The 26312-nt window shown below is 48.2% G+C and overlaps 12 protein-coding genes across 12 annotated transcripts; 5 read left to right on the top strand and 7 right to left on the bottom strand.

The window, feature by feature from the left end:
* Positions 1-223: 223 nt before the first annotated feature.
* On the top strand, positions 224-3176 carry ABOM_009822 ((S)-2-hydroxy-acid oxidase; the record flags this gene model as incomplete). The annotated part of the gene is made up of 8 exons (XM_022536950.1): positions 224-362; positions 429-656; positions 715-968; positions 1023-1099; positions 1562-1639; positions 1880-1947; positions 1998-2210; positions 2515-3176. 8 exons carry the CDS (start codon positions 224-226, stop codon positions 3174-3176), a joined length of 1719 nt encoding a protein of 572 aa, XP_022385649.1.
* A 512-nt stretch (positions 3177-3688) lies between these two features.
* ABOM_009821 (uncharacterized protein) lies at positions 3689-4580 on the bottom strand (the record flags this gene model as incomplete). The annotated part of the gene is made up of 2 exons (XM_022536949.1): positions 3689-4223; positions 4288-4580. 2 exons carry the CDS (start codon positions 4578-4580, stop codon positions 3689-3691), a joined length of 828 nt encoding a protein of 275 aa, XP_022385632.1.
* An 890-nt stretch (positions 4581-5470) lies between these two features.
* On the bottom strand, positions 5471-7335 carry ABOM_009820 (uncharacterized protein; the record flags this gene model as incomplete). The annotated part of the gene is made up of 6 exons (XM_022536948.1): positions 5471-5709; positions 5784-6323; positions 6389-6808; positions 6865-6904; positions 6971-7067; positions 7118-7335. Coding segments are annotated over 6 exons (1554 nt in total), but the record flags the coding sequence as incomplete, so codon positions are not given.
* Positions 7336-8201: 866 nt separating this feature from the next.
* On the bottom strand, positions 8202-8834 carry ABOM_009819 (glutathione S-transferase GST-6.0; the record flags this gene model as incomplete). The annotated part of the gene is made up of 1 exon (XM_022536947.1): positions 8202-8834. One exon carries the CDS (start codon positions 8832-8834, stop codon positions 8202-8204), a length of 633 nt encoding a protein of 210 aa, XP_022385614.1.
* A 497-nt stretch (positions 8835-9331) lies between these two features.
* Positions 9332-11154, bottom strand: ABOM_009818 (MFS multidrug transporter; the record flags this gene model as incomplete). The annotated part of the gene is made up of 5 exons (XM_022536946.1): positions 9332-9805; positions 9869-10283; positions 10350-10489; positions 10547-10656; positions 10725-11154. 5 exons carry the CDS (start codon positions 11152-11154, stop codon positions 9332-9334), a joined length of 1569 nt encoding a protein of 522 aa, XP_022385615.1.
* Positions 11155-12622: 1468 nt separating this feature from the next.
* Positions 12623-14063, top strand: ABOM_009817 (ornithine aminotransferase; the record flags this gene model as incomplete). Its single annotated transcript, XM_022536945.1, has 3 exons — positions 12623-13105; positions 13171-13878; positions 13929-14063. The coding sequence occupies 3 exons, from the start codon at positions 12623-12625 to the stop codon at positions 14061-14063; spliced, it is 1326 nt and encodes a 441-aa protein (XP_022385606.1).
* A 188-nt stretch (positions 14064-14251) lies between these two features.
* Positions 14252-16181, bottom strand: ABOM_009816 (class I adenylate-forming enzyme family protein; the record flags this gene model as incomplete). The annotated part of the gene is made up of 5 exons (XM_022536944.1): positions 14252-14670; positions 14735-14856; positions 14925-15019; positions 15077-15822; positions 15881-16181. 5 exons carry the CDS (start codon positions 16179-16181, stop codon positions 14252-14254), a joined length of 1683 nt encoding a protein of 560 aa, XP_022385607.1.
* A 397-nt stretch (positions 16182-16578) lies between these two features.
* On the bottom strand, positions 16579-17003 carry ABOM_009815 (HpcH/HpaI aldolase/citrate lyase family protein; the record flags this gene model as incomplete). Its single annotated transcript, XM_022536943.1, has 4 exons — positions 16579-16631; positions 16694-16742; positions 16801-16881; positions 16938-17003. 4 exons carry the CDS (start codon positions 17001-17003, stop codon positions 16579-16581), a joined length of 249 nt encoding a protein of 82 aa, XP_022385608.1.
* A 378-nt stretch (positions 17004-17381) lies between these two features.
* Positions 17382-18560, bottom strand: ABOM_009814 (HpcH/HpaI aldolase family protein; the record flags this gene model as incomplete). Its single annotated transcript, XM_022536942.1, has 2 exons — positions 17382-18269; positions 18345-18560. 2 exons carry the CDS (start codon positions 18558-18560, stop codon positions 17382-17384), a joined length of 1104 nt encoding a protein of 367 aa, XP_022385609.1.
* Positions 18561-19063: 503 nt separating this feature from the next.
* On the top strand, positions 19064-20193 carry ABOM_009813 (gibberellin 3-beta hydroxylase; the record flags this gene model as incomplete). The annotated part of the gene is made up of 3 exons (XM_022536941.1): positions 19064-19332; positions 19400-19466; positions 19528-20193. The coding sequence occupies 3 exons, from the start codon at positions 19064-19066 to the stop codon at positions 20191-20193; spliced, it is 1002 nt and encodes a 333-aa protein (XP_022385610.1).
* A 1184-nt stretch (positions 20194-21377) lies between these two features.
* On the top strand, positions 21378-22811 carry ABOM_009812 (cysteine desulfurylase; the record flags this gene model as incomplete). Its single annotated transcript, XM_022536940.1, has 2 exons — positions 21378-21508; positions 21575-22811. 2 exons carry the CDS (start codon positions 21378-21380, stop codon positions 22809-22811), a joined length of 1368 nt encoding a protein of 455 aa, XP_022385611.1.
* Positions 22812-23318: 507 nt separating this feature from the next.
* Positions 23319-24600, top strand: ABOM_009811 (TauD/TfdA dioxygenase family protein; the record flags this gene model as incomplete). Its single annotated transcript, XM_022536939.1, has 4 exons — positions 23319-23541; positions 23600-23923; positions 24008-24382; positions 24440-24600. The coding sequence occupies 4 exons, from the start codon at positions 23319-23321 to the stop codon at positions 24598-24600; spliced, it is 1083 nt and encodes a 360-aa protein (XP_022385612.1).
* Between the last annotated feature and the right edge of the window lie 1712 nt (positions 24601-26312).

The raw sequence follows: 26312 nt of genomic DNA, 5'->3' as shown, positions 1-26312 counted from the left end.
CGCTTCAAGATTCGACCCCGTATTCTTTGTGACGTGTCCAATATTGATACCTCAACCACATTTCTTGGTGAAAAGGCAAATTATATATTCCGTCTTTTAAGAGTTTAATTAACAACTCCAGGTCTCCTTGCCGATAGGATTTGCGCCAACATGTATACAGTGCCTTGCACATCCTGACGGCGAAGCGGCCACATCTCGAGCAGCGAGCCAACTGAACATCCCAATGGTTTTATCAACATTTTCAACGGTATCATTGGAAGATGTCATCTCTGAGCGCAAAGAGGGCCAGAACCCATACGCGTTCCAGCCCATTTTCCCCAGGGATCGAAGTAAAACACTGGATTGGATGAAGCGAGCTGAAAGTGAGAGCCTTCCTGCATATGATAAAGCCGACCCTTCTAATAATTGTGTACCATTTCCCTCAATAGAATCTGGTTACAAGGCTATTTTCATCACTGTAGATGCCCCAGTTACGGCAAATCGTCTGAGGAAGAAAAGAAACAGCTTACAGCTCCCCCCACACCTTTCCTACCCCAACCTGTCGGACAGTTCGGATAGATCGAGTGGCGGGTATGGTCACGATCCGAGTAAAAGATGGGACGAGGTTATCCCATGGGTTAAAGCTAACACCAGTTTAGAAGTATGGGTGAAAGGAAGTAAGTGAAAGATTTATGCACTTCAAAGAGAAATTACAAGATTGCTGAAATCTACCAGTCTCTTGCCCACATGATGTTTTGAAAGCAATTGACTACGGCCTGGACGGCCTGGTCATCTCAAGCCACGGAGGCAGACAGTTAGACGGTGTTGCAGCAGCCATAGACGTCTTGGCTGAATGTGCTCCATTGGCGAAGGGTCGCATCAAAATTGGGTTCGACAGTGGAATCCGCCGAGGAGCTGATGTATTCCGTGCATTGGCTTTAGGTGCCGACATCTGTTTCCTTGGAAGAATCCCCTTATGGGGTCTGGCTGTAAGTGGGTATAAAGAAACTGCATGGCTTGGTCTAATCGATACGTATCCACAGTACGACGGGCAGGCTGGAGTTGAGCTAGCGGTGAGAATTCTGGAGGAGGAGCTTCGCAATGCTATGGCACATGCAGGGTGGGTAACCCATTTCAATCCGAGGTTGTCTCAGTTCATTGCTAACTGTGAGCAAGTTGTGCTTCATTAAAGGAAATATCGAGAACACATGTCTCGGTCATTGGCGCCAACGGGCTGTTGTGTAATGTTTGAGTCTGTCAGAACAAGGCAGCAAGTATATAAGCTGCTGAGACCTATGGGCTGTCTTGCATGTTCCTTGAATTTTAAACATTCCGAAGCCTAGTTGGGCTCACGCCAGTGCCACGTATAGAGGCTATCCCAGTATGTAGTGCATTTCGACAACAGAATAAACACCACCAGAACATGAGATCTGACCTCATACGACCTACAATATTGAGGTCACCTCTCTATGGTACATGGTTGGTAGATGCGGGCCTAGATAATTAGGACCATTTCATCAATGATTCTGAGAGTCAGATTCTCGGTAGTATTCAACTTGAGAGCCTTATGGCTGATCAGCAGGAAGCTGGTGGACTGTATCAAAGATGCAGCCTATAACACGGAACCCGAACTCCCCGGTATATGTGCCGATTTTGTTTTGTTTGTTTTCATCGGCGGATGCTGGGGTTCATAAGACAATCAAATGTCCAAATCTTTGACCTCAATAACTTCTCTCCCCTGACATACCCCCGCGATGGATGAAAAGTTAGAAATCCGACACTCGTCTACGGGAGGCTCAACTTGCCATCCGGGGCCAAGGGGCTCGCAGTTATTTCGCCGTCACTGGGCGTTGGCCATCTGCTGTCTCTTGGCTGGGGGTTGGTGGTTCTGGTCGCACAGCTGCCATGTTCGCTTGGCCAGTATCGAGGAACGAGTGGAGAACATCTTGACAAACATGCCTCTGATCGGTATAAAGCCCCATTGACACGGGCACTATAGTGGCTGACGTGCCTGACAGATGGCCACAATGACTTGCCTATCAATATTCGGAAACACTACAAGAATCACATTTACGGATCCAACTTCACTAAGCCCTTTGCTGACGGCACTCTGGAGGGTGACACGGACCTACTCCGTTTGAGGCAGGGGCTTGTCGGGGGCACATTTTGGAGTGTTTTTGTGCCTTGTCCGAAGAATCGGATCGACCCTTCGAACCCTAAGGACGCGCCTGGTGCGTTATATGTGCATTTTCTGCTCGATAGATATCCCTAGTTGACCTCAAAGAAACAGATCCTCGATTGACTATCGAGCAAATCGATCTAATGCTTCGGATCCAACGAGCCTACCCAGACATCTTTTCTACCCCCCTAACAGCACTACTGCTCTACAGGAATTTCGAGAAGGGAAGATCATCTCGCCTCTTGGGATCGAAGGTCTACATTCAATTGGAAATTCCTTTGCCCATTTACGCATGTTCTACGAATTGGGAGTCTCATATGCGACCCTCACGCATAACTGCCACAACATCTACGCAGATGCAGCGATTATCAGGGGGCCAGATGGTAGCACTAGAAAGTCAGATCCTCTCTGGCACGGCGTGAGTCCGCTAGGGAAGGACCTCATCTATGAAATGAACCGTATAGGCATGATTATTGATCTGGCCCATGTGAGCGAGGATACAATGCGCGATGTCCTAGGCGCAGGTAAGGACGACTGGCCTGGCAGTCGATCACCGGTCATCTTCAGCCACAGCTCAGCACAGGCACTATGCACGCATCCTCGCAATGTCCCTGATGATATTTTGCTTTTGGTAAAGGAGAGAAACTCGGTAGTGATGGTTAACTTTGCGCCCGATTTCATCTCCTGCACAGCATCTGACCACGACGGTGGACTGCCTGATATAGATGATGAACACGCGACTCTGGAACGGGTGGCGGACCATATCATGCATATCGTGGACGTCGCCGGAATAGACCATGTCGGGTTGGGCAGTGACTTTGACGGAATGCCAACTACGGTACGAGGCTTAGAGGATGTGTCGAAGTTCCCAGCTCTGATTGCTGAGCTTTTGCGGCGCGGTCTCACCGATGAGGATGCTGTCAAGGTGGCGGGGGCTAATGTGCTGCGGGTTTGGGGTGAGGTGGACCGGGTTGCTCTGGAGATGCAGGCTGAGGGTGCTGTTCCTATGGAAGACTGAAAAGGGAGATACAATAAAGGATTAATGACATCTCAATTTGAACATGTAAACGCCCCTTTACTGCGTTTTCCTTGTTCTCATCGTGTCGGATCTTCTGCTGTAGTATCTGCCGTCACACAAAGTCTTGGGGCGTACGGCTAAATAAGAGTATCTGCGTATCCATTTCTTAGGCCAGTTGCAAGGGCAACTGTAAGATCTATTCGAAAAATCGAGAATTCAATCATCTTCACAAAAGCTTCACTGAGGGCTCAGCATAACACTCCTAAAGTAGGCCGATGTCGTCCTGGCCCACTGGGGCTTTGAGCCAGGAACAGTTGCCGGCTTCTGCAGAAACATCTCATCTCACTGCAATCCTCTCTCATTACGTACATTCCAGGAGCATGGCGATGGCCAAGGGACGAAGTCCCATATTCCAGAGATGCGTCACAGAAAACATCATAACTGGCAACCACATCCGCACAATCCGCAGAACCTCCACAACGAAAAGCGCGATCCCACCCCGTGAGGCAAGGTTAATTAGGGTCATCAGGATGAAAGATAAGAGCCCTCAGCTCGATACTTGCCCTAGGTGCCTCATGCTCTGTCGCAGGATTCACAAAAGCAGTATGGGGCACCCGGCGCGCCCTACCGTCAAGCTTGGAATCGAAAAGTTTGATCAAAGTGACCATGTCCGGGGGTTGTTTGTAGCGATAGTACCACTTGAGTTGTGGATCAGCTTTCACGGCCCACCCCTCCACTTCTCGGTCCGGGAAATGAATCTTGACAGGGAAAAGATCCGATTCTGGCGTGGAGTGTGCATCTGCGACCGCCAGTGGGTCTTTCAGAATGGTCTTGATCGGACGCCAGACGCTGATCATCTGGTAGCGGTGTTTGAGAAGCTCTGTTGCTTCATCGGGAAAATGGTAGCGGACTCTGGCCTCGGCCCCTGCGTAAGACGAATCGATGTGGACACGTTGGACGGGACCACGGGCATCTCTCTCAGTCGTCCAGTCTTGTGAGGCTTGACGGACGGTGTGGTCAAAGACGCAGAACCGAGTGGCACCGGTACTACTCAGCTTGGTTTTATTTTTATATGTTTATTCCTAGGTTCAAAGAGGTTTGGTTTACTTACACGTCGTGAAGCAGCTGCTCTGTTTCTGGGTAGTACTCTGCTCTAATCCTCTCCTCATCAAGAAAATCCTTCAATTTGCTTTCGTGGGTATAGAATTGGAATCCATGACTATCAAGTGTATAGTCGAGTTCATGGCCGCTAATATCATGGATCGTCGCAGGAAGAGTAGTGGTCGGCCTCTTGTAGCTTTCCGGTTTCCCAATGTACATTGGAGGTGGAGCAGAACCGTCTTCGTTCTCTTTACTGAAGGTCAACGTTGTTTGAACATTGTGAGGGCTCTCGGCGACAGGCATTTTGGTCTTTTCTGAGCCCATAGCATCATGGGAGCAGGGAGGATGAACCACTGTCGAAGGCATACTCCAAGGTTGATTTTGTAAATATCAAAACTCTCACTTGACATCCCTGGTTTTGTAGGACGGTTTAAGATAGCGGAGGAAGGAAGATTATGTAGTTATACTTGTGCTGCGAGAAGTTCGATTTTTCAGATGAAAATGCGTAATTTAGAGACTCTTCTCCCCAGCCGCTTCCGAAGAAAAAAATAAAATAAAATAAAAAACACCCCCACCCCCCCCCCCTGTTGTAAGTGACCGCAGAAGCTCTTTTGCATTATGTACATTTGGAAATACTCCGCTGTCTGAAAAGGTTGATTGAACGAATAGGATAGTGAAGCTCAAGGATAAAACGAGTATACTCACGAGTCGCAACCTGGCTCTACATTTTGTGAGGAGAACCCTAGTCATGGAATGGAACCAGCCAGGCATGTCGAAGAAGGAAACAATATGGGCTGGTATTGTCACCGTTTTTCTCTTCGCTTGCTTCTCTACGCTGTATGGATATCAAATATAGACTTGCTGCTGCTGTGTCCACTGAGTCGGCGTAAGTCATAATCTTCCTCTCTTTGCACACGGATCCTCTTCCTCAGCCTCGGGAAAAGCAAAAGAAAAAGCAAGGCTTTCCCCCAGATAAATGACAGCCCCACATAGACCTGAATTTTCTACCAGATTCGTGTCTAGGTGGGTTCGGCAGGCGAGGAGCGGAAATTGCGTGCATAAGGCCCAATTAGCGTGTGTTGCAAGCCGATCGCTTCGTATTACGGAACTCGGGATTGATTGCAATTCTCATATATTCCAATTCTTGATATTCAAATTTGGTCTGCTGAATGACAGCGATAGGGTCCAGCTCGTTACATCTTTACAAGACCCAAAGCACCGCGTTCAGCGTGGATCACCATCCCATCAATATCGTTACCGCCTAATGATCCAGTATCTGGCTGCATAGCCGCCCTGATAATTTTATCGCCAATGCTGATGTCTTCCAATCGAGTCTGCGCCTTTTGGATAACTGTCATGCAAAATGCAACCGCCTCGGAAGCATCCTCTGGCGCGCCCTTTCCCGTAGATTCTTCCGCGGACCCCTGGATGACTGTCACGCATATCACGTTAGACAAGAGGACTTGCTCCTGGAGGAACAGCAATATCAGGTCAATGGTGACTTACTAGGACGGATTAATTCAAAAGCATTGTCAAAGTCGCTCTCGCCCTCATCATTGAGAATCGGTGCTTCTTTTCCGGTGATCTGCCCATACGTGCTCGCCACCACGAGCAAAAACCTTGCGTACGCTTCTTGGATTCTCTTCGAATGCCAGTCCGCTGCAGTCTTTTCCGAGCAGTCGCCCCTAATCGAGGAGCAAATAGTTGCTGCGGCCGAGAACGCCCCGGTGAGCGCCAGGTGAATCCCCGATGAAAAGAGTGGGTCAATAAAACACCCAGCGTCTCCAACGATCCGGATGTTTGTGCTGGCATAAGTGGATGCAGTGTAGGACCAGTCGGAAGCACTCTTCACGTCAGAAACAAGAGTGGCTTTTGCAAGAAGATCGCCTATTCCGGGCGCCTCCTGGACCTGCGCCAAAAGCCATTCGCGAGAAGAGGGGGACTCCATCAGCTTCTTCTTGGCAGTGGCACTTTTCTGTTCCATGACGACTCCCACAGAGACTTTATTCTCCCCCAGGGGGATGAACCATACCCAGCCCGACCCATCTATAATTGTTGGTTAGGTTGTCTCCGCAGCTGAGTGGTAAGGCAAGGGCGAACTTTGGACATACCTGGAAAGCTTGCAAAGTAGGGGCAACCTTCAGCAACCGTGCCGACTCCGTACATTTCAAAACCCTCAAAGTAACCCCAAGAAGCAACGTTTTTCAGCCCCTCATTGAACTTACGGTTTTTCATGTATTTAGTACTGACCAGCCCCGCTCGGCCAGAGGCATCCACCAGGTACTGAAACTGAATGGTGCCGGTGGTCTTGTCTTTGCGAATCCACGAAGCAGAGACTGGCTTTCCAAGGTGCGCTTGCTCGCCATTTACCTTCTCGTCGTGGCAGAATGCCTGCCAAAATTGAATGGATTGGACTTTAACCCCGTCGAAGGTCCTTGCGCCACATTCTCGGGCATGTTTAAACATGAGGTCATCGCATTCCGATCGGTCCACATTCCATGCGTGTTGACCATGTTGAAGAAAGTTGGAGTCTATTTGTTCAGTCAGCGAGGCCTGGGACGATTGAACCGCAGGAATCCTTTCTTACATGCGGCGGGCTTGCTGTTGAATTTAAATGCAGCACCGTTCTTTCGTTCACCAGGCGTCAGTTGTCCGTCTCTCAATGACCTTCAGGGCAGTTGAACTGATCTAACCTTTGGTCTGAACCCATGGCTTTCGAATTTGTCATAAGCATCGATAAACTGAAGAAAAGACCCCGTAGTCCGCAGGAGGCTCTCTCCAATGTGGTATCTGGCTTTACAGTGAGCCCCCTGTCTAATAACATCGAGCTGAAACCTCACCTCGGAAACTCGTCTGCCTCCAGGAGCACCGTATCAATGCCTTCTCTAGCGAGCACCGAAGCAGCATACGAACCCCCCGGTCCGCCGCCTACCACCAACACCGTACATTTATCAGGGATATCCATTGATTGTGCTGTAGGGGATGATGGGGGTTGTGTGAAGTCTTGCAGAGAATCGAGAGATGGTATGGTAGATAAATCACGAAAGACATCAACTGTCTGCAGTGACTTGCCGGGACTTTTGCTAGTTTATATACCCTTAGTTTGGTTGGGTTGTATCGATTGCGTGGCGCTTTCTGTTGAAATGCCGCAGAAACCAGAGGCTACAAATTACAATCCTTACCACCACTTTTGTTAACTGCTGCTTTAGTCTACTTAGTCAGAATCTGAAAATCTAAATAACTAGTTAGCTGAGTTTTGGGGTCCCAACTTTTAAAAAAAAAACAGGATTTAATATAAAAAAAATCAGGATGTAGTATAAAAAAATCCGGATAAAATACAATAGACAGGTTTGATTATTTTAGAGGTATGTATATAATTTCTAAAATCCGGATACTAGATCCTAACTCTTTCGGAGCTGGGACCCTAAAAAAACTCAGCTAAGACCTTCGGATTCTGACTAAGTAGACTAAAGCAGTCAACAAAGCAGTGAGTATATCTGACCAAAAACTATAGGAAAATATATAAATGCGGACTGGCCGCAATGGCTTGCCGTACGACACAACATATGGGGTTAGCGTAGAGCTAAAAGTTGTGCGAACGGGGCCGTAGTGAGCTATTATAAAACAACTGGCTGACCCCTGTATTCTACTTTACACGGTTCCAGTATCTTCAGTGGACTCTGAGAAATGCCTGACCGACATTCCTTCTCAGTAGCATGCGATGGCGCTTCGTAGTAGGTTTGTTTTATCTCGAATGAAGTCGACCCAGCACCAGTAATGCCGACGGTAGGTTTGTCTTAGTAACTTCTCTAGCGGTCTACAAGTGAGATTAAAGTCAAGATATGATCAATTTCTGTTTCCTTGACAGCATCGAAACTTCGGTCAAGATAGTTTCGGACTAAGTGGGAGCATTGAAACAACAATTTAAAGCCCCTCAGCAGCGAGGGCCTTCTTCGTCGCCTCCATGCCTCCAACGGCTTCATACAAAGCCGTATATCTGGGATACAGCGCCGGCATATCAATCTCACATCCCAAGGCCCAACGATGAAAAACAAACAAATAAGCATCAACCGCCGTAAATGCACCCCCCACAGCAAAACGGCCATCACCAGCTTCAGTCAACTTCTGCTCAATAATCTCAAAACAATCTGTCACGATGGCCATCCCCCTTTTCTTCAGCCCCTCAAACTGCCCTTCATCATCTGTGTACCGGCGGAATCGAAACAACAATCCGAAGCCCTGCCCGTGCAGTGTACCGGAGAGCCACGTCAACCATTCATACACACGGACAGCGTCCCAAGGCGTCTTTCCGAATAGGTTTTTCTCCGGTACGAGGGTTGAGATCGCATTCATGATGGCTGGGTTCTCGGTTATGATTGTGTTGTTGTCGAGAGCAAGGACGGGAATTTTGCCTTTGGGGTTCAAAGCGTAGAGTGCTGGTGTGAATTGGCCCGTTTTCTCTTTGTGGATGGAGAATTCCAGCCCGCTTTCTTGGAGAAGGATGTGGGGCGCTAAGGAACAAGCTCCTGGGGAGTAGTAGAGGGTTATTGGACCCATCTCTGTCTTTTCTCTTTTGTAGGTTTGATTTGGATATGAGGGTTGCGATAATTTTGGGGCGGGAAAGCGAATGCTTTTATATCCTGGTCATTGCTTGGGAGAATGCGACTTCACTTGTTTTGTTTGTCTGCGTATGCATTAGTCATTAAGTGGGGGTGAAAACGATCTATGGGCGTCGGAAGACACATACGATTGGTGGTCGAATATCCATTCTATCTCGAGCTGGAAGGTGTCAATGAAAGTGGAGTGAGTATCAGCCATTCGCTGTTAAAAAATACTAGTAATCTTTGCGGGCACTCGAGTCCACTGAGTACACACATCCTCCCCTGTAGGCTCCATCAATCTTCTTTTACGATCTGTTAACTTGTTGAAATGCCCGTGTGTATTTGAAATGCAATTTCATGGATCTATCTATATACATGACGTAAATTGGTCTAGAGGTTGTGTTTCCTGTTGCTAGTCGTGGTCTCCAGGGAACCTTGGTACACAGTAGTACATCATGGCGCGTTGGAAATAGATACCGCTAGAGTAGCAATCGAGAGCAGAGCCGCGGTGAATAGAAAGGGAATTCCAACCCAGAAGCCCCCCATTTGTAACCCCCACTGAAATATGGTCGCCAGCAGCGGCCCTCCGGCCATGTGGCCAACAGAATTCGTAGCCGTCACTCCGGTATTCGCAAGGCCCAAATGGCGTGGATCGACCATAGCAGTCAGGAGGCTATGGGCAGTAACCGCGAAAGCAAATCCGATAGAAGAGACAATCTGCCCCAGGATCAGAAATCCAGGGGAAGCAGCGAGGAAGATAATAAACGACCCAAGAGCTAGACACAAGCCACTGATCAAGGTAATGTATTTGTCGGATTGTGTTTGGCGAGTCCTCCAGAATTTGGTAAACAGTCGTTTGAGAGCGGGTATTAGTGTAGCTAAGACCACCAGGTTTATCCCGGAACGAAGGGAAATGAGATACGAGGCCTACATTGTATGGTTAGCTCTTGTGCGGAACTAGGCTAATTATCATCTCCAAAGGGTCATCACCTTTGCATATCCCCAATTGAACTTAAAGGAACTGTACTGAAGAAGTATTCCGGAACCCTGCCGGCTCAACTGGCACATGAAGAAGGCACCAAGCATCAAGCAGACGTCCCTAGTTATCCATTGACAATTATCGCCTACTTTGGCCCAAGTGTAACTTAACCGATCCCGCATCTTGCCCGGAGCCACAGAATTCGGGCCCTGGCTCTGGATATCCCTTTCACAATCTTGGGACTTTGCAGCGGAGTTGACGAAGTTGGGCGCAAATAGCAGCGCAAAAAGAATTCCCAGGGCCATGAAACCCAGAGATCCCAGGACTGGTATCCACGGATCGAGTGAGATAAGAGCAGAACCCAGTGGAATAGATATCAACTCCGAGATGAGCACAGCAGCGTATAGTTGAGAAAAGGCAGTGGTCCTATGCTCGAGCTCGTGTCAACTAGTCATTCTGCGAAAGAAAACGGGGGGTGCTCATGGTACATACCGCTTCTCAGGAGAACAAACATCACCTATCAGTGTATAGCACATGGAAATGACCAATGCGCCACCTCCTCCAACTAGCTGCCATAGACCAGACACCCATACTGCGCGAAGGGGGAAGACTCGTGGGAAAAGACCTTGCATCTGTTAAATGACATTCTTGAGTAGCCGAGGAGAAGGGTTAATTTAAAACACACAGACTATTGCCACCCATGTATCACAAAGCAAACATCCGGTCAGGGCAAGGAGCAAAACCTTCTTACGTCCAATACGATCCGCTAAGGCTCCATAAGGTATTGACACCAACAAGGCTGAATGAGAATTCCCACGGTCAGAAAATGTGAGCTGACAGTTCATAGCCCGGGGAGGTACGGGTTACCAGGAATCTTTTCAAATGTTTCCTTCCATCCATTTATCAAAGCGAGCTCACCCTGAACCGCTTTCACTTTGCAGTCCCCCAGCTTCGAAATATCCCACCATGCTGCGTAGTGGTTACGACAAATAATGTCCTCAAAAATCACCATTCGAGGCGCCGTTGGAACCGAAGATGCGATGTCCAATATTAGCATAACGATACAGGCGGTTATAGTAACCGCAAATGCACTTGGAATAGGATTATGGGGAGATCTCTTGTCGGCATCACTTCGCAGTGACCGATCTGATGGTTGCAAAAATGGGACTCTTTCCGGGTCTTCATTCTCCGCTTCATCTGCCGATGTGCTGTGGCTCCTATACGTAGCTTTATTCCATCGTGACAGCGAGGATATCCATGATGCCGTCCCCCGGGATCCCTGCCTTTCGGTATACATTGTTGATCTCTCAGGCATACCGGTGGGGAGAAGGCGGCGGTTGGGAGCCGTTTATGATGGTGGAAATATACCCAGGCAGGGTGTCATGAGGTTCATGATTACGGTCGCACCAGGCGGTTTATCTAAAATATGATTGAGCCACGTGAGCTCCATTATTCCAACGGTTGTAGCGGAGATCTTATCCGAAACGACCTTAGGCACAGAACGTGCCCAAGATGGCTGTAAGGAAGGCCGGACTGCTAACGGCGGTAAACCATCGCGGGAAGAAACGGCCCCGTGCTGCGTGTAAGGGGGGGGTGGGGCTCAGGACTAAAATAACAATATGAAAACGGTATTAATTTATTAACTTATCCACCGGGTATAAACTATATAAAATTCAGTTTGAAGTTCTAAGTAGGTTTATTAATCATTTTGGTAAAGCTCTTTGTCTACATTTTTGAAATTATTAACAATGTATTATTGATTATTACTGTAACTATGGATTATTATTTTACAGATTATTTAGCCGGTTTTTTCTGTAAGGTTTCACAGTCGTCAGTTGTTGTAAGTAGTAACAGACAAAACAGTACCGTGTTTTTTTGCATGCAGCATTAGGTGTTCAGGCCCCTTGGTAATACTATGCCCAATCACACGTGCAGGAGACACTCACATGGAGGTATCAGGCTGGCTGAGCTGGGCTGGCCAACCTGTCGGTCATGTCCATGAGTTGTAATAAACCCAGGAGCTGGACAAAGGGGGGTGTGCACCGGCCATGGCATCCTAGAGCCGAATAATAACAATATTACAATTCAAGAAATAGACTCATTGTATGAACAAAATGATCGAGGAGAGAATCTATCAAGTTTAATCTAAGGTATTTTTAAATATTACTTTGATACTAGTATGAATATTTCCCCACTCTAGAGACACCATATTACGAGTAGCATTTTGCTCCAGTAGGCAATTCGGCGGTAGTGCATATCTTTGACTATGCTCACTAGTTGACAAATTTGTCCACATCTGCAACAGAAGTGGAGGGCCTCAGGTACACAAAGCTGTCCGCTTTGTCTAGCCTCTGTCAGGACTCAGGGAGCTCGGTAGAACTTCATCCCGATCACTCCTAGTTTCCTACTATCCGTTGATGAAAACGCTGAGCTGCTCATAACATTTGTGCCTGCAGGAGCACGACCACTGAATCCCGGTGTAGGCCGATCATTAGATGCATCTGATTGATTACCAACCTTGGATACCAGAGGTACAAATCTATCACCGTGCATATCGTGGGGGGAAAAAAAAACCAAGGTTATATATATACATGATGCAGGTCGGCCTACCCCCTCAAAAGTCTCAGTCCCTGCCCGCTGCCAGAATATTATTTCCTTCCTCGTGAGCTTTATATTTCCGTTGCGTCCTCTAAATCATCTCACATCTGCCAAAATCGGAGAATTCCTTGTATTTTCCCAGCACGTTCCACCCTGCAAGTCTCATAATGGTATCGAACGAGCATACTGGTGAGAATATGACGCCCTCAAATCGTGCTACGACAACTGAGGCTGCCCTTACTGCTGAGCAGAACTTTTCAGCAAAGAACTACCAATCCCTTCCCATTGTCTTCGCCCGCGCCCAAGGAGCCTCTGTCTGGGACCCGGAGGGAAATCACTATCTTGATTTCCACTCAGCCTCCACCGCTCTGAATCATGGACATTGCCACCCAAAGCTTGTAGCTGCCCTTGTGGAGCAGGCTTCGCGACTGACGCTTACTTCTCGTGCCTTTCACAATGATGTATACCCCAAATTTGCCGAAATGGTGACCAAGCTATTTGGCTATGACAGAGCCCTACCTTCTAGCACGGGTGCAGAAGCCTCAGAGACGGCCATTAAAGTTGCACGGAAATGGGCTTACAAAGTCAAGGGTGTGCCTCGGGACCAGGCTATTGTTCTAGGTGCCGCGGGAAACCATCATGGACGAACAGTACGTACCAACATGACGGAACTCGCAATACTGCCAAGTGTCTCATTAACACGGCGCCTGTTTAGCTCGCATCAATTTCCCTAGCCTCGGATAATATGTCGCGTGAAAACTATGGCCCGTTGGTGCCTAATATTAGTTGCTCAATCCCGGGGACCGACAAGTTGATCACGTACAACGATAAGGCGGCATTGCGGGAGGCGTTCGAGGCAGCGGGCTTCAACCTGGCTGCATTTGTGATCGAGCCAATCCAAGGAGATGCGGGTGTTATAGTTGCAGATGATGATTACCTCCGAGAGGCTCGAGCGCTCTGTGACAAGCACAACGTCTTGTTGATCTGCGACGAAATCCAGACTGGTATTGCACGAACGGGCAAGCTACTCGGTCATTACTGGAGCGGGATCAAACCCGACATGGTGATCTTGGGAAAGACTATGACCGGTGGCATGTACCCCGTCTCCTGCGCCTTGGCTAACGATGATGTGATGCTCACGGTCGAGCCCGGCACGCATGGATCGACTTACGGTGGGAATCCGCTGGGGGCGGCAGTTGCTATGCGTGCTCTCCAGGTTGTTGAGGAGGAAAACTTGGTCGAGCGGGCTGAGCATCTTGGAAACCTTCTTAGAGCGGGTCTGAAAGCTATTCAGGCTCAGACCCCCGTTATCGAGACGGTTCGTGGCCGGGGCTTGCTCAACGCCTTTGTCATTGACCAAACCAAGGCCAACGGACACACTGGCATAGAGCTGTGCGAGCTCATGAAGGCGAAGGGGCTTTTGGTCAGTAACATCACCTTCCAGGGGAACGCTCATGCTAATTGGCGATATAGCTCAAATCCAGCCGAACAGGCGTCATTCGCATTGCTCCTCCTCTCGTCATCACGGAGAGTGAGATTGAGCGGGCACTAGGAATCATCAAGGATTCCATCGACGAACTAGTCAACAGCTCCTTTAAAACCATCTAGATGAGATTCCGCATTGTATCCTAGGTTGGAAAGCTCAAGCCATGACCAGTGTAGATTAGTGGTGTCTGAGCTAACGAGCATGAACAATGGTGACCAAGATTTCTAGTGTAGCATTGAAGCTATCAACATGATAATCATTAGGCTACCGTAAAGAATGTCATAATCTGTCAACGCTTCGCGCCAGGCTGCTATCGGATTCCGGACAATTCCCATAACTTTGTGGTTTTCATTTTCATGAAACCGCTAACATCCATCACTTCCGTCGCATCGCCGCAAATCTTGTCCTCGGTGTCTTGTGGGAAGAACATCTGGATTACCTTCATCATGGCTGTCTTATCAGACCATGTTCGTGGCACAGTTTCATCCTCCCTCAAATTTCTCAGCACGGTAGGCAATTGATAAGCTGGTAGGTCGTGGGCTAGATCTCTCCGCAGAGAGCCCAAGTCGATCTTATCGTAGCCATCACGGAATCGTACAAGTGCAGCTGTTCGGGTATCGCACTGTGGATCTTGGACTGGCAAGATATATCCCTCCGACACGTAAGGCAGTGCGGTTAGCTTAGCTTCGACCTCCATTCGAGGAACTTTGTAAGTAAAGAATTTGAACACTATACTCGAGATGGAGTTAGACAAGGATCTTCATTAGGGCGATTCTGGAGCAGGTATACGGACAATCCATGTTTGCTCTTCCTTTGAATATAAATCGACCATCTTCTAGGGTTGCTAGGTCGCCCGTTCTGAAGAACCCTTCTGCATCCAGGCGCTTTGCCGTAGCATCAGGAGAGTTCAAGTACCTAGTATATTCCCGGCGATGACATTAGCACTTTGGTTCATAGATCGATGCATTGAAAGAGAGATATACCCAAGGAACATAGATGGAGTCTTGACAAGAAGCTCCCCTTGATCCCCCTCGGACAGCTTCATAGTCACATGCGGAAAGGGGGTTCCCAAGTCAGCCTGTATCATCGATAGCCATGTCAGCTACTATATCGATCTCATATTGTGGCGCATTACCTCTTCGCTCCCTATTGCCCCATCCCACATAGCTATCTCCTGCGTTTCCGTAGACCCGTAGAGCACCTTCAGTGGCTTTCCACCGCGCATTTCCTGCCAGAACTGCTTGACCCGACTTGAAGGCATGGCGCCCGTAGCACACGCGTCTCGCAGATATCGCACACCGTCAATGTAGTCTTGAATCATCTTCTCTGGCAACTTCGATATATGACTTTCATAGTGCAACATCATACCATACCAAAAGGTAGGAGACAAAACGATCTTCGTTCCCGCCTGTTCCCGAAGCCTGTCCCAAATGAGATTGTAATTGCGTCCAAAGTTCTGAATCTCAACGCGCACCCCAGCGAGAAGCATCTGGAACAGCTTTGTGAAATAAATCGACCAAAATGCTCCTCTCGGAATTATGCAGATCTCGTCGTTCGTCGCTGGCTCTGTCTCCATACGGGCATACTTATTGATCGTGCGACGGGAATGGAGGACACCCTTTGGGGGGCCAGTCGTCCCCGAGGTAAAGAACAAAATACTCGGAGTCTCTTCGGATACTGCAAGCGTGGGGTCGAGTCGGTAGGATTTAGCGGGAGGGAGATGAGTCGCGGTATGGGTGTTGCCTTCAATACTGATCGATGGAATCTTAACTTCTTGTTGAATTTGCGTCGCAGAGTCAGTAAGCTCTCTGCTAACAATCATGACCTGCGCATTGCACTGTTGGATGATATACGCTGCTTCGGCGGGCAGCGCACCGGTCGCTGTGGATGAAGCTGTTAGCGGTTTTCATCCCACTGTCCGTCCTACTGCATAACTCACGCATTGGAACAACCACTCCACCGACCGCCAGAACGGCGATGACTCCAACGATAAACTCATATCCATTTGGCGCAAGCAGAGCAACGTAGATGCTACCAGGCTTCCGAGATTCAGATCGATGCAGGAGTCCTTGCAACGTCTGTTGAAGCTTCGCAATCCCGTGGAGGATTTGACGATAGCCGAACTGTGTGCCAGTACTATAATCATCAACAATGGTTTTGCTGTCTCTTTCGACTGCGATATTGATTAGCCTCCTAAATAGGACATCATCTGGGAATGCTGGGGTATCCTGAATTGTCATGGCTTTGGGATGGCTACAATCAGGAAAGGTAGAGAACGAGGGTTTGGAAGGGTACCGATATGGTGGAAAGTGTGGGATGTGAAAGGCAGATGCGACGGGCCATAAATATGTTGGAAACTGATCGCGTAAAGAGAAGACTCAAGTTGACCATCATAGACTACTGCGTGTCTGAGATCTCGGTAGAAGACCAACCACGGCTACGGCGTCCAACATTCTTGGGCTTGCACAGTCTCAGGCAATTTCTTTTTTATTTTATTTTATTTTTTTTTTCTTATTTCATGAGGTCACAAAAGTCTGTGTACATCTAGAAAACGGTATTCCAATCACTTGAAATAATGGGTGGTTGGACGAGAACGGCCCTTAGGACCTCTTGAGAGCACCTTCATTTCCTATCTTCCTACAGACTATACCACCACAGCTTTGTTTCCACATACTTGATGACATCTTGAGCTATTGCAAACGCGAGTCGGCGGTTAGCTGTAGACCTTCAAACCAGTCAATGTTCGACATACTTGTGTTAAGTTGATCCGTATCTTCCTCCTCAATATATACGTCGAATCTCTACACAGACCATTAGTGAGAGAGTCGGACTACAAGTCGGATATCTTGAATGGCGAACCTCGCGAATTGCATTTATCATCCGCGACCTTCCCAGATCATTCACCGTCAGATCCTTCTTTAAGTCCGCCGTTGTGGTCACCTAGAAAGGTGTTACCTCTCAAGCCTACTCCCTTGATATTTAGAATACTTCCGTACCTCGTGAATGGGCACCTCAAGCTGTTGAGCAAGGAGCGCCTTGACATCATTTTCAAGACTGGCCATTTTTCTTTTCTTTTCCTTTCTTTCTTGGCAATGAGATCCAAGGCTAAGTGGTCAAATGGTAAAAGGGATGTATGAAGTTGCGTTTGACCTTCAGAAAAGTGCAGAGTATATCGAAATGTACAAAGTAGCGCCTATGTGAAGATTCAAGGGCTGGACACGGGTGAAAAGTGATCCAGGTTGGAACCTCCCACCCGGGAATCCGCAGTATATCAAGGGTAATTGAGGCCTTCGTATGCATATGTGTAACCTTCCATACTGGAGAACGATTGGGCCCTGTTTCATGCCTGAAGCTTGTCCTAATTTTCACAGTTTACATCACTCAGGTTACCGTGCCATCTAGCCCAGCTCTCAGATGATCCATTTCTTGAAATGTGTAGACTAAGCTGATTGTTCCAACCTCGGTTGTATCAATGACTTCGCTGTCATAGTTAAATTCGATTGCCTGCACTCCACATCATCCAAGGGGCGTGCCCCATTGGCCAATGGTTCACCGTTTTCCCTTTCGTCTTGGTGGCCATTCCTTCCATACGCCGCAGTGGTATACGTTTGCAGGGAATCAGTGGCCGATGTGCAAATAGCATCAATGTCCCCATGAATTATGAACGCATTCCAACCCATATCAATTCTAAGCTGGAGGGCGGCGGGAGAGATGCCGAACCCCATGATTGGGAGATTGTTCGCCTTGGCTGCATCGCGGATCTTTTTCAGGGCTGCAAGATATATTGGCTCGTCACCGTCGAGAGATCCATGGGATAGCTTCATGCACATTCGTAAATCCCCGGTACCAATGAAAAGACCGTCGACTGTAACGAGATGAGTTGGATTAGCATTTCGATCATGCAGATATGGGATGCTCGTGAATGGAATAATGGGCCACGGACCACCAGGGACTCTGCAGATCTCTTCGACGTTTTCCAGCCCTTCAAGGTCTTCGATCTGGCAAAATACGGCTACATGGCGGTCCCATACATCATAGGTGGTTTGACCTCTCGGGGTCCGGTTTTGCTGCTCGCCAATCAAGGCCGCAGGAGGAAAACTGCGGTCGCCCATTGGGGGGAACCGACACAGGCGAACGAGTTCCTCGGCCTGTTTGGCATTCTGAATGTGAGGCATCACGACGCCCCCTGCTCCAGCCCCTAAGACATAGTTGTACAATTCCGGAGAGCACCTTGGTATTCGCACGAAAGGTACCATGGAGCCATTCGACTGGTACTGGATTGTCCGAACAAGGCTGACAAGCAGGGTTGCGTTGAGAGGTGCATGTTCCTGTTACTCCGTGCATCAATAGGCAATTATCATGCTACGGTAGAGACCGATCATCCAGAGTAGAAATATACATACTGCATCCAAGAAACAGAAATGATACGGCGTTGCAGCAATGATGCGTGCGGCTTCTGGATGGGGAATCCGGCAGCCGGTTCCCCAAAGAAATTGCCCAGAGTTCAGCATTGCCTTGAAATTCGTAGGCTGAGCGAGGCTCAAGGCATTGTAGTCTTTTGTGTTGAGCATCTTGGTTTCCTTACGGACTGTGCTTTCGACGAAGGCTGGGACTGTCATGAGGGTGACTGATGTGAGTTTTCAAGTCACTGAAGCTTATCTCGCGCTTCATGTCTCTTTTTATGTCAGAAACTAGGAGCTCAAATGTTGATGGCCTACGCACGTATCACTCCTCTGTGCATAGATCTTAATCTTGCGGGGCATACAGATCGATTGGTGCAGGCCGCCATTACGGAACGGCCGCTGAGAAGCATCCCAATTGGTAAATTTGACTGCGACAGTTATACTGCAGATGTACGATTAAAACCATACGTGATTCGATTTACCAAAACAAGTGCGAAGTGCAGTCCTTGAATCATTGTGACATGCGAGGAATCATTGACGTAGTCATAGATATCAAGCTGGGTAGAAGTCCCCACTCTATAATGTGCATAAATTCGAACATCTGAAGCACCTGGAAATGGCCCAACTTTGATTAGAATTACCTCTGTGAAGCTCATCATTTAGTCGATATTATATTCAGCTTTTGTCGATTTTACATCTCGCCAACTGAGGCTCTCAATATGGCATCTTGCGAAACTGCTCAACAGGCGGACCTTAAATCGATCTCACTAGCCGGGCTGCTGAAAGGAGATGCCGACACTGCAAATGATCTCGTGTCTGCCTGCAAAGAAAAGGGGTTCTTTTATCTCGACTTTCGTGATCCTTCGACTTGCGAGACCTTGACACAGACCGATGAACTCATCGCCGTTGGGAGGTCAGTTTTCAAGCTTTCACTGGAAGAGAAAGAGCAGTACAGCACCGAAAAGCATCTGCCGTCGAGACTTCAAGGGTACGTTTTGCTTACTAGCTTTCCCTGCGCGTGCCGTCAACGGAGTCTCTGACATGTTTCATAACAGTTATAAGCGAGCTGGCTGCTCTGTCGGACCATTCGCAGAAAAGAAGGATGGCTATGAAAGCTTTTCGGTATGATTGTCGGGAAGATCGGGTTAACCACCATGGAATGACCTAACTGGAATACTTTCAGATCCATCACAATGGCCTCTGGGGCAATGACACATTGGAACTTCCTCAGGCCTTTGAGGAGAACTTGCCTCTCATTAAGGCTTGGATGGGAGATGTTCACGGATACACCGAGTGTATTCTCTCTACCCTGTCAAAAGCTCTCAACTTATCTTATGACTTGAAGGATTGTCACCGCAAGGATGCTCCCTCATCTGCTAACATGGCTATGCTTAACTACCTACCGTGGGGCAGCAGCGCCGAGAAGGTTGGAAACATGGCACATACCGATATGGGAACCCTGACTGTTGTGTTCACCAAAAATGAAGGCTTGCAAGTCTTCGAACCCCAGACTGAGCAGTGGTACTATATCAAACCTCGTCCCGGACATGCAGTTGTCAACGTCGGAGACTCACTGCGGTTTCTATCCAACGGTGCACTGGCTTCGAACCTCCACCGTGTTGTACCACCAGCGAACCCGGAAGGACTCGACAAGTTCTCCTGCATCTTCTTCCTACGCCCAGAGTTCGATGCGAAGTTCACCTCCCATGACGGAAAGCAGATGAACAGCGTCGAGTGGCATAATCAGAAATATGCTCTGTTCCGCGAGGCAAGCCTGGATGCTAAGCAGCACGGGGCTATGCTGACTGGTCGTAATGGGTATCTTGGTGCCACGACCCAAACCGTTTAGTCTTAGTACCAGGATTGGCACGCTATTCTCATTCGATTCAATGTTTGATCAATGTCTTCTGTTTCTGTAGATCAACCATAGTGTAGTATCCAGTAAGAAGTTGTTGGATGTTGTGATAAGGCCAGCTCTGGAGGGACTTCCGTGTGACCAATGAAGAAGAAAAAAGGAGTTTCTCATCAAGATAGTATCACCGAAATGCAAACGAATAGCAAACCATCCGCAGAAATAGTGCATGTAAATGCCTTCCAGATCGTGATCAGTGAAGTGTTTTGTCGAATCTACCCAAGTATCGCCGGATTTGATGGAAGGAATGGTAACCTGCTATCTTCGTCTTAGCATCATGCAACCCATGTAGACCAAGGCTTGGTCAGTTCAAACCAGGGGTCGATCGCGGTGACTCTGAAGAGTCATGGCCTTGTCCAACTGAAAAACGGCCAGGACTAATCGTAGTGGTGGGGTTCCTGACTCCACACTCTCTGAATCGATTTATTCACGATCGGATTCCAACATTATTTCCAGTGAAAGCTGGTATTGTACCTCGGTAACATAGTACCGTAATAGAAATCCAGCTCAGCCAGCCATGAGGTCGGTATGCAACTGCTGCTTAACCCCGCGGAGACCCACTTATACATGATTGTTGGGATAAATTCAGGCGTATGTGGGTCTCCTCTCCCACTGAAGGAATGAGATAGGTCCAAAGCAACACGAAGCACAGACGCCAAACCGCTAAGCCGGAGAACGAAAACTGCCTTTATTGTTGCTCAACTCGCGTCAGGAATTTATTGTCCCAGTGTGGACCGATGGCGGTGAGAACATCCTTTGTGAGGGAATATGGAAGTGGTGAGCGTACCCAGTGGACGAAGATGCCAAAGGTCTTTGTACTCAAGGGAAAGGGTCTGAAAGAAGAGATGCTCGATCGGTTTTGGCTCCTGGATCCGGGAAGGTTGTATGAAACAGGTTCATGAACTTTTTGAAGAACATAGCTGACCTTAAATATCATGTTCCAGGGTCATGCTCTTATCCCCCCAATCTCAATGCAGGACTTGGGAACGACTAGGGCTGAATTGGCCGACTGGAAACTGCCTAGTCACACGAAAGTATCTTTATAACCTGCGACATCATCGAACCTGATATCGATTGTTGTCTCTTCTTTTTGGCTTCACTTTCCACCCCCTTCCATGACCATGACAATCAACAAGCATCTCCAGCATTTCGACACGCAGACTGTTCGAAAGCAGTTTCCAGGCCTTGAGAAAGGCGCCGTGTGCTTAAACAATGGATCAGGTGCTCTGGTTTATAAAGGTGCAATCGAAAGGTACTGCAGGATTGCTGTCATGAGAGAGAGAGAGAAATAGAATAACGCTAATAAATGAGCACATAGTATCGCTCGGACTATGTCCGCTCCCCACATGAACCTCCGTGGGCTCGACTCGAAAAGTATGGTTGATGTGAAGGAACGGAGGGCACAATATGCGAAGCTAGCTTCATTCATGAATGCGGACCCAGATGAAATTGGTAAAAGTCGACCCACACGTGGACCTATCCTCGCCAGTTTGTCTAGAGCGAAGGCTCTATTGATAAAAATTTACAATGCTTTTGCTAACTTCTGTCCTGTGGTGAATCAAGCCTTCGGCCCCTCTACAACAGGAATGCTACGGACACTCACCAACTCCCTTCGACCAAACATGAACACCGACTCGGAAATGATAGTTTCGGTCCTTTGTCACGAAGCTGGAAATACTGCCTGGGTTGCTTTGGCGCAGAGCCTTGGTATCTCCATCAAGTGGTGGGCTCCAGAGGGTGGCATAGGAAACAACAGAGATCCCAAGCTCTCCCTGGACACACTGCGACCCCTCCTATCCTCCAAGACAAGGCTTGTCTGCTGCGGGCACGTGTCCAACATTACCGGGACTATCGAGCCCATCAAGGAGATTGCAAAACTGGTTCATACAATCCCCGAGGCTCTAATCTGCGTGGATGGGGTGGCCTGGGCTCCACATCGCCCGATCGACGTGAAGGATCTAGACGTGGACTTTTATGTCTTTAGCTGGTACAAGGTTTTTGGCCCTCATATTGCACAACTATACGCTCGACGAAGGGTTCAAAAGCGATATCTGACCAGTCTGAACCACTACTTTTTTGACCCAACAGCTCTGCATGTAAGGTTAGGACTTGGCAACAGCTGCATCGAGCTGGAGCATGCTGTGACGCCCATCATCACCCACCTCGTCGACAATGTGGGTTGGGACGCTATCATCGCCCATGAAGAGCTGATTACGGCACAGATATTGGACTATCTGACCGCCAATGATGATCTATATACAGTTTATGGATGTGAAACGGCGGACGCGAAAGCTCGGGTTTCTTTGATTAGCTTTTCGGTGAATGGACTGGCGTCTGACAAGGTTGCAGAGGTCATTCATGAAACATCAAACTTCCGAATCATAACGGGCGATTGTTGGTCTCCTCGTACTGTTCATGATGTTATCGGGTTGCCTGAATATGGCATCCTTCGGACAAGCTTAGTACATTACAACACCGTTGAGGAGATGAGGGCATTTACTCAAAAGTTGGATCAGGTGGTGCGTTCTCTAAAGTGTGAGACCTTGTCCTCGTGAAGAAAAGTCTGCCATTGTTTGGTCGAATTTTATATGAAAGAAAGAGTGCGACCACAGGAAAGCTTTTCGGAATGCCTTCGGATGACCGTGAGCCCAGAATATATATAGCTAGTATCATGTAGAGATGGCCCGTATGAGATACATGCCAACCCTGGAGATAGACAGAACACACAATACTCAACTAATTCCGGTTTACTTCCCTACAGTCATTTCGTATACCTAAAAGTACCCCGCCTTGGAAGCTGCATCTGAATGCGTAAGAAAGCATCTAGATGGAATTACTACGCGAGCTATACTTCGTTTGGTTCTTTCGTTGGTCGTATACCCCATGCTTTGATGCCCAGATATCGTCCCCATATGCACATCCGGTCACGCACGAGGTACGGTCTATAGTTGCGAGATCAATTTGGGCTGAATTTAAGAGTGCAGAATTCCCCTGATGAAAAAGAAGTGTTAATTCCAATCGCCCGGCTTACTCCCATATCAGCTAAACCTTTGCACTTCGCCATGACCGTCGTTGAGACTGCTCCCCCAGTACCAAGTGGCCCCAAGAAAGAAGTCACTGAAGGTTCGCTGCTCAGAGAGCCTTTGGAACTACACGGTCATTTGAATCAATACAAATCATTCCATGTCACTCCAATAGTCGGAACTGAATTCCCTGATGCCCATGTGGTGGATTGGATGAAGGCTCCTAACAGCGACGAACTTCTGCGCGACTTAGCCGTTACCAGTATGCAAATAAACCTCATGTGTTATATCCCAACCCTAGTACTAACATCTGTTATTAGTTTCTCGCCGTGGAGTGGTTTTTTTCCGTGCGCAGACCGACCTCACCGATGAGCTTCAAAAGGAGCTCGCCCAACGTCTGGGTGTGCTAACAGGCAAACCCGAGTCCTCGAAATTGCACATCCACCCTCTAACGAACTACAACCTCGACAAAGACCCAGAGCTCAACGTCATCACAACCGACAGAGCCGCCAACCCTGCCGAGGACCTTTGGAAGAACCGACCCGCCGATATCAGAAACAGCTGGCACACCGATACTAGCTACGAGCCCAACCCCGCCGACTACTCTATTCTAAAGCTCATCAAGCTACCCGAGACTGGCGGAGGTATATATGTGCCTTCGAGCCCTCCAGAACCCCCACTACGAGCGCCGATCATCCAGATTTGACGTGCTGATGCTTCTCATCTAGATACCATCTGGGCCTCCTCCTGCGAAATATACGACAAGATCTCCCCTGCCTACCGGAAATTCCTCGAAGGCCTAACTGCCTCCTTTGCCCAGACTCGACTCCCAGTGACCGCCGCGGAAAAGGGATTTAAGCTGTACTCGGAACCCCGTGGATCCCCGAACAACATTGGGACATCGCTCAGCGCTGTGCATCCGGTTGTTCGCACCAATCCCGTTACCGGTTGGAAGAGTCTGTTCGCCGTTGGGAACCATGTTGTGAAAATCAACGATGTAACGGCGGATGAAAGCAGACGGCTACACGATTGGTTTCTCCAGATGATTGTTGAAGAACATGATACGCAACTCAGACATCGGTGGGAGAATCCCTACGACATTGGTAAGTCCTGCACCTGTCTTTTGGCTTGAGTGATCACGGGTATCTAACTATCTAAAGCGATCTGGGATAATCGCAGTGTTTATCATAGCGCAATCTTTGATTTCGCTGGGTTAGGTGCTCGTACGGGTCATCGGGCTGTGGGAATTGGCGAGACGCCGTACTTCGACCCGAACAGCAAGACACGGCGTGAAGCTCTCGCTGCGGCTAGTAATGTTTGACCTGGAAGGTTGAAACATGCCTATGCATCGTTTAACCTCATAAATGTGACATAGTAAGATCGTGTGGGAGCGATCGCCAATCCAGTTCCCAGCGTACAATAACGTACTGGGTAGTATTATCTGATCGCATGGCTATTGAAGAAACTTCCGATGTTACTCTTTCGACTGTTTCTTGTCTACTCTATGGAATGTAAACTTAGAGTCCTGTCAAGGCTCTAAACCTCAAGTCAAGATGCATTCGGTGTCCTGTCTAGGACAGTAGTAACTACGCCAGGGATCACTCGAGATAAAAAGATAGTCGATCAAGCACGAAGGGACAGTCTTTATCTGCTCAGTGGAGGAGATCACACATGCTACCCCCTAACCTTGAGATTCCGATAGGAAACAACAGTCCAATCTGGTCACGATCATCATGATGAAAAAACCAAAATCCTCACCTCAATGTTCTCTCGCGCAAGCGCAAGCGCATCCTCCATCTCGGTAATCAATAAAACCCATGCGACACATGCTTCGCTCTTTTAGTATTCGTTCGAATCAAATAGCGTGATAGAAGTTACTATACGGATACTCAGAGGTCACTTATAGCGATAGTACTATTTGACCTCACTTCACAGGCCACGAGGCCGCCTGGCCTTTAAGACGTTTCCGGTGCCTTTGTCTACGAAGTGGTAACGGACGCAGGCCTTGGCTCCGAAGTAGGAAGATATTAATAGAGACGGTACAAATAGAGTCACAGGGCTGGAACTAGAGACTTCGTCCTTTGGGACACAATAGGTAATATAATTTAAATTCACGAATCAAGGAGCTCCTATACTATGCTTTGTTGAGTTCATTTTTAATCACATTATTCCATATTCGGATATCTTAGTCTATTCATATATTTTTTTTATTAGCTGCTCCGTCTCAAGGCTAGTACTTCTGTTTAATTTCTTTGTGGTCAAGAAAAGCTTTCTTTGCCTACTTTTTTATAGAAATGAAACCGGAAGCCATAGCTGTCGAGGGTATAATCAAGCTCATATTCGCGGACATCTATATAGTAACGGGGATAGTAATCATAAACTTGTCGTGAATTTCTGGCTTCCCAATACATGGTAGGGTGAGGGATACCATTATACCTCACTTTGTTCAAGGTACATCGGCTCTGAACATAACGAGGCTTTGAGGGAGCTAGGACCCAAGGCTATTCTGTGATCACAGGATCGTGAGAGCGAGGGGCCTTGGATAACGGTTGAGGCTCAGTGCAGAGTCCAAGGGGCAGGGAGACAGTTGACGTGTTGGACTGCAAGTGGATGTGTCCCTACAGCCGGCTCAATGAAGCGTACAAAGGCATTAACTATTCAACTGGGGTGCTGGCTCATCCGCACTAAAGTTACGCAAACCGGGCTGCCAATTGTGTCTTTAGAAAGCTTTCTTCGACATTTGCCCCGAAGGGCACATTCGACTGACGAAAATAACACCTTTATCACCTGTGATAGCTCATCAATTTGATTACAGGTCTTGCGACGCTTTCACAGTGTTCCTACCTCAGACACAATACTAACTTGATCCCAGCCCTCTTGGATCTGGTCGGGGAGGAATGAGACCTAGGAACGTTGGCTCAAATCCGGATGCTTCTCTTTGTACACCATTCCGATGGCAGCTGAACATCATCCTCGGACCCCCTCAAGGATGTAGGTATCGAATGCTGGTGGAGATGAAAGCGGAATCAACTT

The sequence above is a fragment of the Aspergillus bombycis genome (assembly GCF_001792695.1).
Source record: "Aspergillus bombycis strain NRRL26010 chromosome Unknown contig00100, whole genome shotgun sequence".
In the NCBI taxonomy this organism is placed as follows: Eukaryota; Fungi; Ascomycota; class Eurotiomycetes; order Eurotiales; family Aspergillaceae; genus Aspergillus; species Aspergillus bombycis.
This window is presented reverse-complemented; position numbering and strand designations above follow the sequence as displayed.